Source organism: Zychaea mexicana (assembly GCF_025766255.1).
Source record: "Zychaea mexicana strain RSA 1403 chromosome Unknown BDB00scaffold_149, whole genome shotgun sequence".
Taxonomy (NCBI): Eukaryota; Fungi; Mucoromycota; class Mucoromycetes; order Mucorales; family Lichtheimiaceae; genus Zychaea; species Zychaea mexicana.
Window position 1 is genome coordinate 56306 of NW_026516812.1, and position 17449 is coordinate 73754.

A 17449-nucleotide genomic window follows, 5' to 3' on the forward strand; every position below is an offset into this window, starting at 1 on the left:
TAAGGTTCAAAGTTCGCATGATCATGGACAGCCACCATTTTCTGTACCTGACGAAAAACTGGTGAATGACTGGGCATGGACTGGGAAAAACGTGGCACAATCGCACTTTGGACAAGTACTCTCTTGTGGTATGTACTGCAACCCAACCCCCCTCAAACCCTGCTTTGTTGAGTGGTTGGATACAGTGGTTGTTGACACGACAAGATTGGTTAGCAGGCCATATAAATAAGATAGTTTATATCATATAAAATTACAACATACAAGATAACAAAATGAACACAAAAGCAATACACAAGACGAAGAACGATAAAAATACACAGAACTAGCGGGGAAGGAGGGGGGGGGCATATGTAGAGAAAGAAGAAAATAGGGTCTTTACAGTCGTAACGGTGTCTCTAGACGTACAAGGATTTGCTGCACTTGATCACAATCACGCTGAACTGCAGTGCGGATACGATGTTCCAGTCGACGTGCTTCGTGTACACTTAATTCTGGAGTTACCTTTAATGCCATATCTATGTGATAGAACGGACCATGCTTTCTACCTCGTATTGAATGGAAATCGATCAGGTCGGGTTCCATGGTCTATGGAGAACAATTGACAACACACTTGTGAGATGACTGATTGATGACATATGAAAATTATAGCGATTCCCCGAATATACCTTCATCTGAGCCATAATCCGCCTTATCTTATCCATTTCGGACACGTCCATGCCTCTGTCCGTTAGTTCTCTGAGCGAGGATGTTGTCATTTCAAATGTGCTTTTCAGAATCATTCCTGCCACTACCAATCCACCGAGTGGATCAAGGACAGTTATGCCTGCATAGCTGCCTGCAATTGCTACCATCGCAACTCCACTCGATAACGCATCGGATCGGTGATGCCTGTTTTGTAATTATTTTTTTTTCCCACGACGAAAGGTGGGGATAGATAACAGAATACATATCAGTTACTTCTTCCACATTTCCAACAGAGGCAAATAGAGAAACCGACATTTACCAAGCGTTCGCTATTAGCACTTCACTCCGCTCACTTCGACCCACCTTGAGTGCTACATACACATCAATCAGTAAACAAAATATATCTCTCTCTTGTGGCATACATATCATATAGAATCTCTCACGCTTATACTTACTTGCTCGATATAGCCATTCCTTGACAAGAACACTTGCCAAGGCGAACCAAGCTGCATTTGGGTTCAGCAAACCATCGGAATGTGAAGCGTGATCATGTAATATTGACGGTATCGCTGCAAACGACGCTGGGGTTGCCGTCGAGCTGCCAGCCTTTTCCGTGACCTGCTGTTGGGCATCCAAGACCACGGGTGCTGTCTCCTGAACCGCTTGCGTAACCTCTATTGTCGATGCATTGTTCAGAGTCGCCTGTAATAATTCCAGCGAGTGTACTCCGATGCCGATTGCGCCCGCGATCAGGAGAGACGAGATGGCCAATGAACCGACCGTCTCAAATTTGCCTTTGGGTGATAATGTCAATTCAGTGCTTTTTTTGCCCCCTCCGCGTATCCATCAGCATCCTCGCAAGCACTCCATCTTCACTCCACTGACTGCAGAAAAGAAAATCGTTTTATCAGCAAAATTTACCATAACCGTACGGATAAATCGGATCCGGCGGCTTCCGTGACATTTTAAACGTATACAAGGTGACAAAGTCACTTAAAAGATCTATCATCAAAACATCAATTAATATATCCTTTTTTTGGAAGCTCCCACTGTTTATACATCAACACACAAGAAACTCACCTCCAAACGAATGTGCAGCATCTGCCAACAATGCAGCAGAATTCATCAGCCTGAAACAAAGCCCTTGAGTGATCTTGCTTTTGGATCCACTCCTTTGTGCCTTCCTCATAGCTCCTTCTTTACTCGGAGTATGACTCGGAGTATGACTTACCATCCAGCTGCGCCCTTCGTCACTGTCAATCCAACATTCGATGCTAAGCCAATCATGGTTATTTGAACACCTCGTTTTCCTGCATGTCACAAATGAGCGATTAGAAGCAGCCGGTTAAATTCAGCCCGATGCGTATGTAAGAGCATAGCAGTTTTGGGAAGGATTACAAACCAGAGTGTTCAAACGTGGTAGCAATGTCGGCGTGTATTGGATGATTGTGGCTATGTGATCCATGGTTACGTCGTGCAGCAGCTGGGGTCCTTGACGATACCCTGTATTGTGGAGACGGTGAGGACGAGGGAGTCCATAAGCCAAGCGTACTCGATTGCTGTTTAAGCAGTGCACTTGTGTAGTATGCCGACGTTTGCTGCTGATACTGACAACGCATAGCGTGCTTCGACGGTGTCCTAGCCAACAGCAGCAATCGTGTTGTCATGGCGGTAGCGATGCTGATAAGGTTTACTTCCAGAGAGGGGAAGGCCAAGAGAAAGAGAGAGAGAGAGAGAGAGATGGAACAGAAGCAAAAGCAGACGAAAAGAAGAAGGAGGAGATTCAAGGAAAAGAGAGAAAGAGGGAAAGGCGTTGTAGTTGCACCAGATCGCACAGTACCTTTATTTTTGTTTAGTTTTGTTTTCCGAGTTTACAAACAAAACTGGCGGGCGAAATTTGACGATCTGATAAGCAGATGGCGTTATGTTTTCACATATAGATTAAATATTCAATATCCGCTGGAAGAACGGCACAGCGAGTAACCCCACACTCTGTGATTTTATCGTTCTCGGCAAAAAATTAACAAAGACCATCGCATTCGACGCCCGTGCGTTCTGGTTTTTTTTTTTTTACATTTTAAACCATGGCGTGATCATTTTCGACCAGTCTAAAACGCTATTACTTTTGAGTCTAACTCTGTTTTGTCTGCTCACTCCGTAACGTCTGACATTGTACTTCCATCCACTTTCTCCCCCCCTCCGTCAGTAACATGGGAGGTGACGACGTCTCAGATGGCACTGCAGCCCGGACGGAACAAATCGAATCCACTAGAATCGCTTCATCATCATCATTGTTGAACGTCAATAGCCGCCAATTTCAATAACACAAGTAGTTACGTGCTGAGCAGGGAGCAGCTGGGGTTCAGGGTCAGTATGTGTGTTGTGCTACTGGTTGTTTCAGTTGTGAAAAAGAAAAAGACTCAGATGTAATAGTTCCTGCAGAATAGTTTTTGATATCTATAATTGCAGTTTGGAATAATCCTTGTACGTGTACGTTTTGCAAAACTAAGCAAAAACGATAAAAGATACTATTGAGCTGCTCTACATGCATTGGACGAAACTCCTTTCATTTGTTTGATGAATACCTGAGCTCTGTTGCTCATTTGAGCTCGCGGCATCTACCCTAGTCTGTTCGGTAAGCATCTCATAGGAGAAGCTCATCGGCGGGGTCTCTCTTCTTCCCTGCCGCGCCTTCTGGAAGAAGAGAACCGATGCATTAGTTTTGTTCAGAACTGGAAACAGGCCAAGTTGATGCTTGTCACAGAGAAAATAACGATGTATGAACCTGCTTTGGTCTCTTTGAAGCTGGATATGCACCAGCATAGCTCATAGCGCAATCGTCGTGTCATCGTGTGAAATGACCGAAAGCCCGCGACGCACTATTATCCTCGAACGTCATCGAGCCCTTTATTGTAATCGATGAGAACTTTATCTCAGTCGGCTTTAATATAGCATGCTCTTTCATCTGTAACCGAACACGGGCGGTTCTTTTTCTCTTGCGATCTCCTTTTTTTGGCAACGAGGGTACCGTTTACAACGAGCTGCTGCTTCAGCGAGGGAGCCTCGGTCGGAAATTATCCAATCTTTGCAATTTGTTACTTCTCACTTACATGAAGCGTTTGTTGTAGATGGTCAACCACTTGGCCTATATGTAACTGATGTAATGCATAATACACGCTACTACCCGAAACAACTTTGTCAATTCTCCTAAAAAATAATGGCTTCTATTTTTGGTGTAGCGGCTAGATGCATTATTATCGTCAACACAATAAACGAGGATAACGCCATCCCTGCTCCGCTATTCGAATTAAAACTTTATTATTATGGGATTTGGAAACGGAGGGCATCTCAGGATTACTGGTGAAGCTTGCTGCTATGTAGAAATGCGCACTGCTGTCCTGCTCAATTGCTGCCCCAAAAACCGTAGCGATGGCGACACCCAGTGGTCGTGTATCATCATCCTAAGGTGATACAAGGTTATGGAGTTTCATGACAAACAGCAAAATCTGCATCAATATCAATCAAATATACCTAAAAATGGGCAGCCGATTATTTCATATATGTGCATTAATATGACTCAGGTTACCTTTTATGCCTGCTTGATTATTAGAGTAAAAGATCGACTTGCTAGACTTTATTTGCAAGTACAGCGTCATAGTTTCCTGAATAACTGGGATGAATGAAAGGGTGTGGGATACTCGGTTTGGGATGATACTGAGAGATACCACGAATAAAGGGCTCTATTATATAATACGTGTATGCGCTATTGCTAATTTTAAGGGTTGAGGTGGGTGCATGTACGTCGATTCCGAGGTAAACGGGCTTTCCTTCTGTTTTTCGAACTGTTGTATACGACTATTGAGATCTCGTTTTGATGAATGCAGTTTTGGCGTAGTATGTGTTGTCATTGTAGAAATTCAAGTAACACAAAAAGATGGTACGGATTTGTAATGCCAAAATGTTCTTACATGAATATTGCACTTTCTGCATGTATGATAGGTGCATACTACTTTTGCTGGCCACTGGATCACTTGCTCTCGAGCGGAACGATTCCAAGTCCTCGTATGCAATCAACAATGTGTGTTGCAGCTCATGATGCTGATATGTCTATAGTATTCCTTTTATTTTTGTTAGTCATGTTTCCTCGAGTGTCGCCGATGTTCTTGTCGTTTCGATATCACCATGATGTTTGTGAGCTGGTTTGTGTTTCTTGTAGCTCACACTTCCCGGCTTACGCTCTTCTATTACTGTGTTATTATAGCGTTAAGCTTCACCAATGAGTTGCTAACGGCTCGATTCTTATTTTCTGGTTTACATACTGAGAAATCCAAGTGCGTGTTCCATCATCTAAAGCAAACCATGACCTATTCATTGACATACCCTGCAGTTTTCTCTTGTGATCCGACAACTGACTACATTATCCGCATCCAAAAAAATCTCTAAAGATTATTGCTTTCTAAAGGCATTGTTTGCTAATAATTTTTCTTTCTAATCATTAATAACGTCGTGTTTGTGTGGAAACCTTGCATGTTATAAGTAGCGTACACAAAGCTGCTATAGTAGCGTGAATGTATATGGTGACCAACAGTGATAAAAACAAATGAATATGTCACACTCAAACATCATCATAAAATGGAACTACTATTAGTAGTTAACAGCAAGAATGATGTACAAAGCACGCCCATCACCATCTTCATCATCATCACCATTTAGAAACGGTGAGCTCTACGATTTCGCACAAAGAATTAATTCGCAACGTGTCTCGAGGATTCGTGTTGTGCTCAAGTTGTTTGGATGATCTACCCCATGCGGTTATGATATCTAAAAACAAACGTCAAAATCGATCTCTTTAATGATGCATTTGTGCTCATCTATCCCCTCGATGATGCCATTGGAAGTTTAGACAATATCCAGGGAGCGAGTGAGCTGATACTTTTGGCGTCATATCTTGCTGCGACCTATGATGTTTTTATGTCGTATTGTGGCAATAGTGGGCCTCCGATTGCTAATACCTTGTAGAATGTGAGCATGACCACAATGCTGCGAATAGTATTATTTAGTGCGTTGAATTTATGCTGTACGTACAAGTTGTTTTGGCTCAAACAGAGTAACCCGTATTGATCCACTGGCTGTAAGCTATCACAGCTAAAATCAAGACTGAATACGATGGCGAAAGCTCGGAAATAAAGATGTTGCAGGAACTTTATGGAAACAACAACCACCCCAGCAATGGCTTACATAGTTTACACAACAAACAACCAAGTGCATTAGACAGCAACAGAATACAGAATCAAGCAACAGGTAGAACTAATATCATATTGATATGAAACAGCAATTTGTATATAGGCAAATGGTGTCATGAACACTATAAAGGAAGAATTCACCTAATGACTATAGAGCGTACTGTAGACATTTTGAGAGGAACCCATTGTACTTGTATGTACATTACAGATAACGCGATCAAATTGTTCCGATTCTAAAAGCCTTTCTTCCTTTGGCGTGCAATGCAAAGATGTAAAGTAATACATATGAAGCATTTTATGTCAAATGTAGTTTACCCAGGTTCTGTATGTGGAAATCAGTCATCAGCAGGAAAATCTCAATGGAATGAAGCTAAAGAGAAATCAAACAATCATCACAAGTGAGGACGTGGTAATTCCGGGCGCGCTCGGTAAAGAAGGAAAACCACTGCGGACCATATGGCCCTGTTCCTTTTGTTCCTTTCCAGACTGTAGCTCGTATATGCGATCTAAAAATATACAAGCGTGTTGAGTTTCGTGTCAGTCAAGAAGTAGAAGATAGCGAGCACACAACATTCGATAGCATGGAAAATAAGAATGTTACTGATCTGTAACGGTGCATACCGTCACGACGATATCCGACCTGCATGGTTGATTAAGGAGTAGTTGACCTGGATACCCTATATACAGGTTTTAATTTAGAAGTGGCGGTCGATTTTTATCGATATGGCGCAACAGTTTTTAAAGTTTATGTGTATTTGTACTATAAAACCCTGCCAAACTGAAAAACCAACCAACGGCCATTTTTTATGGGAAAAACCTGTTGTAGAAGTATGATGTAGATTAATACATAGACGTTAACTAGCCCCCTATTACTCAACGTATATACTAAGACGGGACCCTGAGTTATATGAGTCCCTATCGTTTTATCCTTTGATATATTCGAATCTCATCTTGTTTCTATTGCTTTACACTGTTTACCATCCAAGTTTTCAATTGTAGGTATCTGGGTCGATACTGTTACACGATGCCGTTATTAAATGGGTGCTCAAGAACATACAATTAAATTAGAGGGCCATATTCTGGATCTAAGTAACAATGATAGTGATGCTGAATCAACTGCTGATGACGACGACGACAACGAAAATCTCATGCATGCGGTCGATAGCGCATGACAAGGCCAAAGTGACCTTGTAGAAACTGAAGTAGATCAAACGGCGAACAAAAAATGCATACTCTTCCACAGTATCAATGAAATGACCTACGATATATGGTTAAAAGGGTTCTATACCCGACCCGACCCGTTCAACCCGACGGGTCAAAACTCGGGTTGACGGGTCAAGACTGATTTCAATGTAGTGATGAAGGAAGTGTCAATCAGCCTGAACTTGAGCGCTGGAAGTGATTTTTCCTCACCAATATATGCTTTCCATAAGAGTTCGGGCATATCAAGCACAGGTTGACCAATTCCGAGTTCGAAAATGGAGCGACAACGGCCCTCAGCGTGTTTCTGCAAAATAACTTTTTTTTCTTGACAGACAGACAGGCAGAATAGCCGTCAAACTTTAATAACGTTCTCTTTTGAAATGTGCATTTCAGAAGTACACGAGGGCCCAGAAGGATGCAAGTCTAAAATATGTAATTGGTAATGAATTGGTAGTTTCATTTTTGAAGATATAGTATCTTTAAATGGTAAATATGTTTTTCTACAGAAGGGACGACGGTAGTACATTTATACATACAGCACAAAGATATATTCACACACACAGACACACACACTTCAATTAGCAACACACACACGCACACACACATTTCTGCATCTTATTAGGAAAAGCGTAAAATCATGCAGGAAAAGGAGCTGACAAAAGTCCAGGCTACAACATATCTGCATCATGGCTCGGATCGCCTAGAGCATAGATATCCGTTCGACTGACCCATGCATTCTATCTGATGGACCAAGTGAAAGTACCACGCAGACATGGTCTAGTAAATGACTTTTCAAGACGATTTCGTGACGCACTCTTTGTTGTATTGTAGATGAAGACGGCAAACATGTGTTGAGGAAGTTTTGCAAAAAGTAACGACATGTTGTAAATATAAACCAACATGGGTGTTCAGGCGTGTTAAGCGTAAGCATACAAAGAAATAATTATTATAGCTTTGGCGCATCACTCTATAAAGTTACATTGTTTTTTTGACGGTATTATACCCCCTTCCACTGTGCTGTATCCTGACATCAAGCAACTTTTTGACACATATGGGCCAATGAAATGTGCTAGTCAACGGTATCACCATTTTCTACGAAACACTTGAATACCTTAGATGATACTTCAATACATGGAAAGAATACGAAAACACGTAAAAACACAAAGTACAGCTACAGAAACACACTACAGCCCTTCGAGAAGCGATACAGAACGACGGGCAGAAAGCAACACATACCAGGTACCCACCTTCTCCGCTAAAAGCACCTCGCTTGCGAAAGGCTTCCAACATCTACCACCAGCATCAGCAGAACATCCTAGCAACAGCCATATCATCAGCTTCGACAGCCACGTTTAATTTTGCCAGTGTTATCTAACCAACGGCAGCAACAAACATTCATCGATACAGATATATCACAGATACAGGAGCCAGAAACAGAACCGGCACCATCAGAAGCACCACCAAGAAGCAACCTTAATGATCTTCCGGCAAGGCGTGCCAAATGACGTTGTTAAACGTGCACATCATCCGAATGTGGTGGCAAAAACTATTTATGCAAGATGTCCTCAAAAGAGTCATTAAATAAATCATTTCAGAAATAGCAGTGTAAGTGGCGAAATGTCCCAAAGCTACGCTTTGGACCATTTTGGGAAAAATTAATTCTGTCGGTCGCACCCTCAACCGCAATTTATAGGTTAAGCTCTGGTGTATCGGTATTACTAGGATTCTTGCCGGCTGTCAAATAACAGATAAACACTCCATGCTTTGCCAGTTACAATTACAGCTACGTCGTCATGTCTCGACAACAAATGGATCAAAATGTTTTACCCGGCTCATGTCTTCCTACGACGTAATCTAAATTAGTCATACTTTTGTTGTTCAATGAGGATTTGGGCGCGCGTGCCATTGCTATTTGGATATGTTTACTTAATGAGATCTTTTATGAATTTGTATTCAGGGCCGAAACAAATTGTCAACCATGTTTACGACATTAACTAAAGAAGAAACGGCAGAAGATAGTAGTGCCACAGCAAGTCATGGCTTATTGTTGAAAGCTGGTTTTGTACGCCAGGTATGAAAAGAAAGTTTACACACAGACGTTTGTGGGGGTTAAGGGAAGAAAAAGGGGTAAACCTTATAGCGCTGAAGGACGTTATAAAGCTAAAAGACAAAGAGACGGTTAACCATGTGTTTACGACAATAGTCTTCTTCAGGCATTTATTCTATGCTACCATTGGGTCTTCGAACGTTAGAAAAGATTGAAACGATCATTGATCAAGAGTTGAAAGCTATTGGTAATAACGTTAATCTTATCAGTAGCTGCTATCCTTTCTTATGTTTCACTTGCTAATTACTTTCTTCCATATCACGCCGCTCATTTAAACGAGATGATAATAGGTAGTCAAAAGTTGTCACTACCGGTATTACTATCCGCAGAGAATTGGAAAAAATCGGGTCGGTGGAACGCATCTAAAGGGGAGGTATGTATGCTCGAGATTGCATATGTCCATATAGCACGAAGTCATTAGGAGGGAGAAACGCTAACAAGGTTACATCAACATGCCCATGCGTACTCTTTGACCCCACATTGTTCAGTTCTTTCGGTTAAAAGATCGACGAGATTCCGACATGTTATTGTCGCCAACACATGAAGAAGAAATCACACAACTTGTTGCATCAGAACTCAAATCAGCCAAGCAACTACCTATACGACTTTATCAAATCGGCCGGAAATACCGTGATGAAGCTAGACCAAGAGCTGGCCTCTTGCGGGGCCGTGAATTTGTCATGAAGGATCTGTATACATTCGATGCATCAGTAGAAGATGCTTATGCTTCGTATGATCTCGTTGCCAAAGCATATCAAAACATTTTTCAACGTATTGGTGTGCCATTTGTTGTGGTACGTTGTGCATTTCTACTACCATTAGACGAAGGAAGAACAAAATTGCTGACTATCTCTTTATGACTGATCACACACGTTAGGCCGAAGCTGATAGTGGCAACATGGGCGGCTCTAAATCACACGAATACCATCTCATTTCGCCTGGTACGTATATCCCATCACATATTAGACAGTTAGCAAAATCTAAGGGTAAAGGGACGGGTAGTCGTTTCTTTTCATTATAACTCATTAAAAATAAATATTTTCTAAGCTGGCGAAGACACCTTACTGACCTGCTCCAGCTGTGGTTACACTGCCAACGAAGAACTTGCGATTGGAAAACTTGATCAGCAAAAAAAGGTCGACAACGTCGCGATTGATATCAATGACAACAGCACACCAACAACAGCCGGCAGTAGTAACAACTCGAGCATTACGCATCATCTCGGTTTTGCCGCTTTGGACAAAGAAGGTCAGCAACTGCATAGTGGCAAAATAGCGGTTGTCAGCAGTCCTGGTCGTGCCATCAACAACGTCAAAATCGAAAAAACGTTGCGCAAATATTTCGAAGAACAAGAAATTATGCCTACAGATGGTATGCTCGACTTGACTTACACATCCCAAAACAACAATAACACGAACGATGGACCAAACCATGTATTTATTGACGATTCAGTCCAAAGCTATACGGTATCCGGAGGTCAATTGATTATGCACGGACCTGACCATTTCCGCACGGCCGCTGCAGGCGACACGTGTGCATCCTGTTCTAGCGGAAACGCTTTGACCACAGTCAAAGCCATTGAAGTCGGTCACACATTTTACCTTGGCACAAAATATTCGAGTACACTTGGTTGTGACTTTTTGCCTATTAGCACCCATGATCGGCATAAACAACTCCAACAACAAAAGCAACCTGCCGAAATGGGATGCTATGGTATCGGCATCTCACGTATGGTGGCGACTGCAGCAGAAGTATGTCACGATGATCGAGGCATTGTTTGGCCGGGAAGCATCGCGCCTTATCGCGTCTGCATCGTACCTACCAGTAACAATAATCAAGACCTATTAAATCTGGCGGAAACAATCTATGACTCACTCGAAGATACCGCGTTCAAAGTCAAGGGCCGTGGTTCAAGTGTGTTTTATAACGACGTGGTGATTGATGATCGCAAACAGATGTTTGGTGCCAAAATGGCAGATGCTGAACTTATCGGATATCCGTTTATTGTCGTGTTGGGCAAGAACGCGCTTCAGACGCGAACAGTCGAGGTCAATCAACGCGTACAAGGTGAAGCTAATGTTAAGAGCAAGATTCCTATTGAGGAGCTGGGACGATGGTTGTTTGAACGCCAAGTTATTTAAGATGTATGACTATGTACTATATATATAGCCTAGCCCTACTTATTATAATCTTACTATAGAACCATTATACAGATTTAATTATACGCATGTGTACGAATATAAGCGACAAAAGGCACATTTTGTATTAGAAGAGCATTGATCCCCCTTCAATCTAGCCCTTTCCCCAAGCTCAAATAGTTGACAGGGTCAGAAGCATGTCACATAGTAATGATAATAATAAAGCAAGTTGCATCTTTCTGATCGACAAACAAACACGCGCGTGCAGAGAGAAAGGGGAATAGAGGCGGGACTACAATAGTTGAGCTCGACCCTTTTCAGTGGAATCTTATTTTGCACATGACAGACATTTTGCTTGTTTGGACATACTTCCTGGGCCGATCTTGTTGCTTTTGTTGTTGAAGTTGTGTATCCACTCAATATAAACTCGGCATGCGTGAATATTGAGAGACATCATCATCGCTACTATCTTGTACCACACCTCTTCCGCATGTTGTGTCTCTCTCTCTGTCTCTCTCTCTCTCTCCTTGATGTTTTCTATCCTCCGCCCACATCACAAACACTGCCAACTTGTTGAAAAAGGTCTCACTAGACAGTGAGTCTTCTCTCTTTCTTCTTCGTTCCTGTTTCACCTAGAGGAAAGTGGTCCGATCTCAGTTTTTCTAAGACTAAGCTGTGGAGAGTAACAATCAGCACTAGAGGGACAGAACAAACGCATAAAGTCAAAGGAAAGGTCAAGAGAGAGCGAAAGCGCAAAAAAAAGGGACGAAATCCAAAAAAAGAGAAAAAGGGTTTGAGCGGTCTCCTCTTTGTTTGCGTCTTCTTTTTTTTTATCCAACTTGCTCCTCTTCTCCCTTTTCGCACCCTCTCTTCCCACAACTTCCCTTTTTAAATCAGTTCTGTACTTTGAGGTAAGATATCAACGTTTTCTTAAAGCACACTACAGCTAGTACAGCACAGACCTCGTCCTCAAGCAGCCCTCCTATTGCTCCCTCTCTGACTATTACGTTGCCTGACTCTGCTGCGCACTGAGCACACATACTCACTCACTCTCTCACTTCTTTTCGTTTTTTCTACCGTACTGGAACGTCTTTTACGTTTCTGCTATTACTCTGGGGATGCTCACATCTACCGTTATTCAACTGCAGTGATGTCCTCAAACAATAGGATGTTCAATCCTGCTGTGGGCCGGCCTAACCTTCATCTTTCAGCATCTGGATCGTCACCAGCCGGCAGTGAATACAACCATGCTAGACAAGAACACCAGCACCAGCATCGTCGACCTTTCGGAAACGTGACCAACACGCAGCTGCCGCTGTCTGCTAGTATGGAATGGAAGCACCATAAGCAACATCCGTCACTCCACAAGCAACAGAGCGCAATGCTTGGGTATCTCCCACATGTACCATCGCTCCCCAATCATCCTCATCGTCCGCAGGATCCTTTGGCCTTTGGAAAGTACAAAGCAAGATTTGATCCTTTTGGTGCGCCGCCTCTCATTCCACACGTTGACCAGCAACACCATCAGTACACGCAAGTACATCAAACGCAGCTGCCACAACAAGTAGTAGCTTCTACCGATGGCGTCATGTCATCTTCGTCATTGGTCCTTCCTGGAACATCCTCATCGCATTCGTCAATGCTAAGAGTTGAGGGCTCTACCACTGTGACTCCTCCAGGCACAGGTAACAACAAATCAAAGTGATTTTTCTCAGCCCCCGCACTTCCCATCCTTTCCCATCTTCTTTCCAAGAATGATTATGCGCAAAAGGACTGTGGTAGCAGTAATAAGCTCACGCATATAGTGCAGATCCTCAAGCAACCCATCACCTTTACGTTGCCAATCTAAGATCCGAAAACGATGTGCGAGCCGTGTTTCGTCTTGTTCAAGTAAGGAGTACTTCCTTTTTTCTGCTATCTCAATATCGTCATCACTGTTCCCATCCCTCCCCACAAAAGAGAAGAAAACATGTGGTTTACCCTGCGAAAGAAAGAGAGAGAGAGAGTTTGAGAGAAACTAACTACTCTTGTTTTTTTTTGTAAAGTCTTCCGGTCAAACCAAAACAGTGTATTCAGACTTGCTGCACAGCTCAGGCATACTGATGGTGACATTCTATGATCTAAGAGAAGCAGCATTTGCATTGGAAGCACTTGAATCGTTCATCTCATCCGAGTATCAAGAAGGAGTTATAGCGACATACATATCCGATGTTCGATTTGCTCAGCTGTCCAACACCCCACCTCAAGACAGCCGATGCGCTAGAACAGTAACTTTAACTCTCTGTGGTGCTCATAATCGCTTGGTGGAATTCAATTACAAGGTGAAAAAGACAAACAAACAGTCCCTTCTTCTTTCTATTCATATGCTACGTTACATTAGTCTAGTAGAAGCTAATGCTACTAAACCTTGTAATTGTCTTACACAGGAATTCTTCGATACTTGGGGAGCTACAAGAAGTATGACTGGGATGGAATTCTCCGGTAGTCGGCGCACGATCGAGGTTGAATACTTTGACCAACGTGTTGCCTCCCAAGTCACAGCTGAGCTGCACAATCACGCCTATCAGGTAAAAGTCTAAATAAAAAACTTACACTAATCGGATGACTATGTATGGACCCTGGAACCTTTATTTTTTCTCACAACAAAAACCCTTTTTTTTTTGTCATTAAAATACTTCAGGGTATCTCTTTCCATGTCTGCAGCGCTTGGCTTGGTGCTACTAGTGGTATTGCTTTCACTCCACCTGATGCTGGACTCTTTGATTCTCCCACGTCGCGGTTTTCCTCGTCGCCGGCGAGTTACTTTACTTTCACTGATACTTCCGCTTCCGGTGCTGTGCACGCCCGACAACAATCTGCAAACGAACAGCTACTATTGACCACTGAGCACCGCCCACATCATCTTCCGCCGAGTTCCTCAGCGTTTCGACTGTTTCATCCAGAACATCAGCACCATCATCTACAACCGACTAGCGCTTCTCTACCCGCTGCTCTTATGATTGCTCCTTCCAATGTTAGTCCTGGATCCAATCCAGCAGCAACATCGCCCTTCAGCTTATTTTCCAGCGTGCAACCATTCGGTTTTGAAGAACAACGTCATCCTATCCAACCGTGTAGTAGTACACTGGAACGTGGATCTGGCGATTCCTCTTCTTCGAGCCATGAAGCAATGTCGACAGCAAGAGAACTTGTAGGAGAACATATTCATCGCCCTCTCGCTACCTCACGTGGTCCGTCAGTAAGCGCCTCTTCATCGTCATTGCAAAGCCAGGATAACACGTTCAGTATTGAACGTGTGCGCAATGGTAAGTGCTATTTACTCTTCTTTTCTTTCCACTGCCACCACTTGCTGTGCAAACAGTATGTAATCAAGTCTTGATTACCCACATCTATTGACTGTCTTTGCGTACTTTGCTCTCAAATTCCAACATTAGGAAGCGATACCCGAACCACGTTCATGATCCGTAACATACCAAACAAATATACCCAGGTAGGTTTCGTCCCCACCAACAAATCTCGCTCCATCTATAGCTATCACCACCTATTGATCTTTGATTTTCTTTCATTGTCACTGCAATCCATCTCCATCTCCTGTGCTTACATACTATGCTTAATCTTCGACCAAATATCTCACGGACCTTTCTCTCTTATTCTATCTCATACTAGCAAATGCTGAAGGAGTGCATTGACGCCACGCACAGGGGAACGTATGATTTTCTTTATCTGCGTATCGACTTTCAAAACAAATGCAACGTTGGATACGCGTTCGTAAACTTTATCGACGTTGGGTAAATGCTTCATTATATTTATTTACTGTTGCTGCTTACAATAACGTTGCTCCCATTGTCAAGTGGAGTGTCCCACTAATTACATATGAGTACATATACTATATATAGCTCGGTTATTACATTTGCCAAAGAAAGAGTCGGAAAGCGCTGGTATGTATTATCGCATCGCTTGTTCTCTCTCTCTCTCTCTCTCTCCTTTTGCACCTTCCAAAATTAATGTACTCAATTTCTCAATGACATATTGGCAACAACATCAATGACAAACAGGAACCGCTTTAACTCCGACAAGCGCTGTTCAATATCATACGCCAATATTCAAGGCAAGGTTGCGTTGATTGAAAAATTCCGCAACTCAACAGTTATGCAAGAAGATGAATCCTACCGACCGAAGATATTTTACACGAGTGGCCCCCGAATTGGGGAAGAAGAGGCAAGTTTCCTTTTTTCTTTTTCACGTGCTTTTGTTAGTTGTTCTGCTCTAACTCATTTTTGGTGCTTTGTTTTGATGTAGCCGTTCCCGCAACCTACCATCTCCTACGAAGTACGACGCCACCGCCACTGAGAAAGAAGCTATTGCATTATTATCACATTCACACACATCAAGTAAAAAAAAAAAAGAAAAAAAACATGATAAACAAAAAAATAGATTATACTCCTCCATTAGCATTCCCTATAAATCATCATCATATTTGCATTTTTTAAATCCCTGCACTACATAACACCATACACATCAACCTCGCTTTGCATATCATCTTCTGTGTATTTTTTATATATATTTTGTACTTATTCGTAGGCTAGGGTGATCCCACCATTCTTTGCATTCCTGAAACTTTTTTTTTTAAAAAAAAACAAGAAAGACAGTTCTACTTTTGCTAATACAATTTGAAGCGGTATGAATAGCATTTAGTTGGATTAGGAGCTCCATGTATACAGTAGCAGGTACATCCAGCTGGCTTAGAGCTTTCTTTCTTAAAGAGCAAATGATACAACGTCAAATAGAAATTTCGGAATACATGAGCGATAGAAGTAGAGCGTCGCACTTCTTGACGGACTGATGGTACACTCCGAGAATCAGCCACAGTTCTCTGATGTATATCATGTCAATCGAGCAGTGTATGTAATCGAGTAAGTTGAAAAAAAAACTATACCTACATTCTAACATGTGTGTCCCCATTGTATCATTAACTAATCCACTCGATCCCAGTCTATATCTTCGGTGCCACACACTATATGAAGAAAAGACGTGCAAACAAAAGAAACACCCTTTTACTTTAATAGAAAGAAAGAGATGTGATTCAACCATTGTTCATGCAGTGTGGCAACGTAAAAATAAGCTTATATGAAGGCAAGGTTGGCTGTAACATTTAGGGGGGCTTACATAGCCTTTTGGGTGGCCAAAACGTAAATCCATGAGACGGTCTTGGAAAATGATTTTTGAGAGTGACAGCTGCAATGGGTAGGTAGTCATGGTTAGAAAAGAATGGAATCGCTTCGAACGCACTTTGCCAATTTCTGTTCTCCTTAAAATGGATAGTTTTAACGTTGAGTGTGATAAACCGTTGGCCTGTGCGTATACTGCACGCATGCCGAAAGGTCTAAGATAGTCCAAGTCAGGGGAGTTGTCGAAGATTATAATAAACTGTTAGCTTCCGAAATATAAATGAGCAAGCCCATAACCGACTACTACGTCATGATGATGGTGTAATTTCACCGTACTTGAAACAAGCGGTCCTGAATAACTGGATTATTATAACGTTAAGTTACAAAGCAAACATACCCCAATCACAGGAGTGGTTCGGCTGAGCACAACATATATACTTTTAAGTACCACTGTTCGTTTCTATGCCATGTTTATCATCAAGGTTTTATTTTTTGAAAAAAAAAAAAGATATCATTTTTACACATATATAACAACACATCACGTCTTGTTTCATCAGTTTATCAGTATTACTGTGGCGCATGGTCAGGATTCCATCCACCCGAAGACGGTGGATAAGGTGGTTGTTGTTGCTGGTGCTGGTGCTGTTGTTGGCTCTGCAAGATTTGCGCTAACTGGCTTAATGCAGCAGCAGGGTCTGTGATTGCTGCCTGTTGTAGTGGTTGTTGCTGAGGGTCAACACCAGCGGTAGATGGAAGTGGTGGTGGTGGTGGTTGTGACGACATGGCCGCAGGCGGGATAGGTTGCACTTGCTGCGTTGGAGGTGGTACTGGCTGTTGATAGTGCTGTTGTGGTTGTGGTTGTTGTTGTTGCTGCTGCTGCTGCTGCTGTTGTTGTTGTGCTGCCAT

General features: G+C 42.4%; 4 protein-coding genes across 4 annotated transcripts; 3 read left to right on the forward strand and 1 right to left on the reverse strand.

Annotated features, from left to right (window-relative positions):
- Positions 1 to 212: 212 nt before the first annotated feature.
- On the reverse strand, positions 213 to 2488 carry BDB00DRAFT_855551 (cation efflux family-domain-containing protein). The gene is made up of 8 exons (XM_053125732.1): positions 2087 to 2488; positions 1916 to 1994; positions 1765 to 1814; positions 1606 to 1686; positions 1140 to 1478; positions 1004 to 1055; positions 666 to 888; positions 213 to 585 (listed from the first exon to the last, which is right to left on the reverse strand). Exons 1-8 carry the CDS (start codon positions 2349 to 2351, stop codon positions 376 to 378), a joined length of 1299 nt encoding a protein of 432 aa, XP_052973481.1. The 5' UTR covers positions 2352 to 2488; the 3' UTR covers positions 213 to 375.
- Positions 2489 to 8945: 6457 nt separating this feature from the next.
- BDB00DRAFT_855558 (uncharacterized protein) lies at positions 8946 to 11623 on the forward strand. Its single transcript, XM_053125733.1, has 7 exons — positions 8946 to 8968; positions 9057 to 9201; positions 9334 to 9424; positions 9528 to 9610; positions 9726 to 10031; positions 10115 to 10178; positions 10285 to 11623. The coding sequence occupies exons 2-7, from the start codon at positions 9109 to 9111 to the stop codon at positions 11376 to 11378; spliced, it is 1731 nt and encodes a 576-aa protein (XP_052973482.1). The 5' UTR covers positions 8946 to 8968; positions 9057 to 9108; the 3' UTR covers positions 11379 to 11623.
- A 902-nt stretch (positions 11624 to 12525) lies between these two features.
- On the forward strand, positions 12526 to 14930 carry BDB00DRAFT_792847 (uncharacterized protein; the record flags this gene model as incomplete). The annotated part of the gene is made up of 7 exons (XM_053121161.1): positions 12526 to 13060; positions 13186 to 13265; positions 13421 to 13696; positions 13802 to 13942; positions 14056 to 14680; positions 14810 to 14865; positions 14907 to 14930. The coding sequence occupies 7 exons, from the start codon at positions 12526 to 12528 to the stop codon at positions 14928 to 14930; spliced, it is 1737 nt and encodes a 578-aa protein (XP_052973483.1).
- Positions 14931 to 15372: 442 nt separating this feature from the next.
- Positions 15373 to 16050, forward strand: BDB00DRAFT_855561 (uncharacterized protein; the record flags this gene model as incomplete). Its single annotated transcript, XM_053125734.1, has 2 exons — positions 15373 to 15593; positions 16028 to 16050. A coding segment is annotated over exon 1 (174 nt), but the record flags the coding sequence as incomplete, so codon positions are not given.
- Positions 16051 to 17449: the final 1399 nt, after the last annotated feature.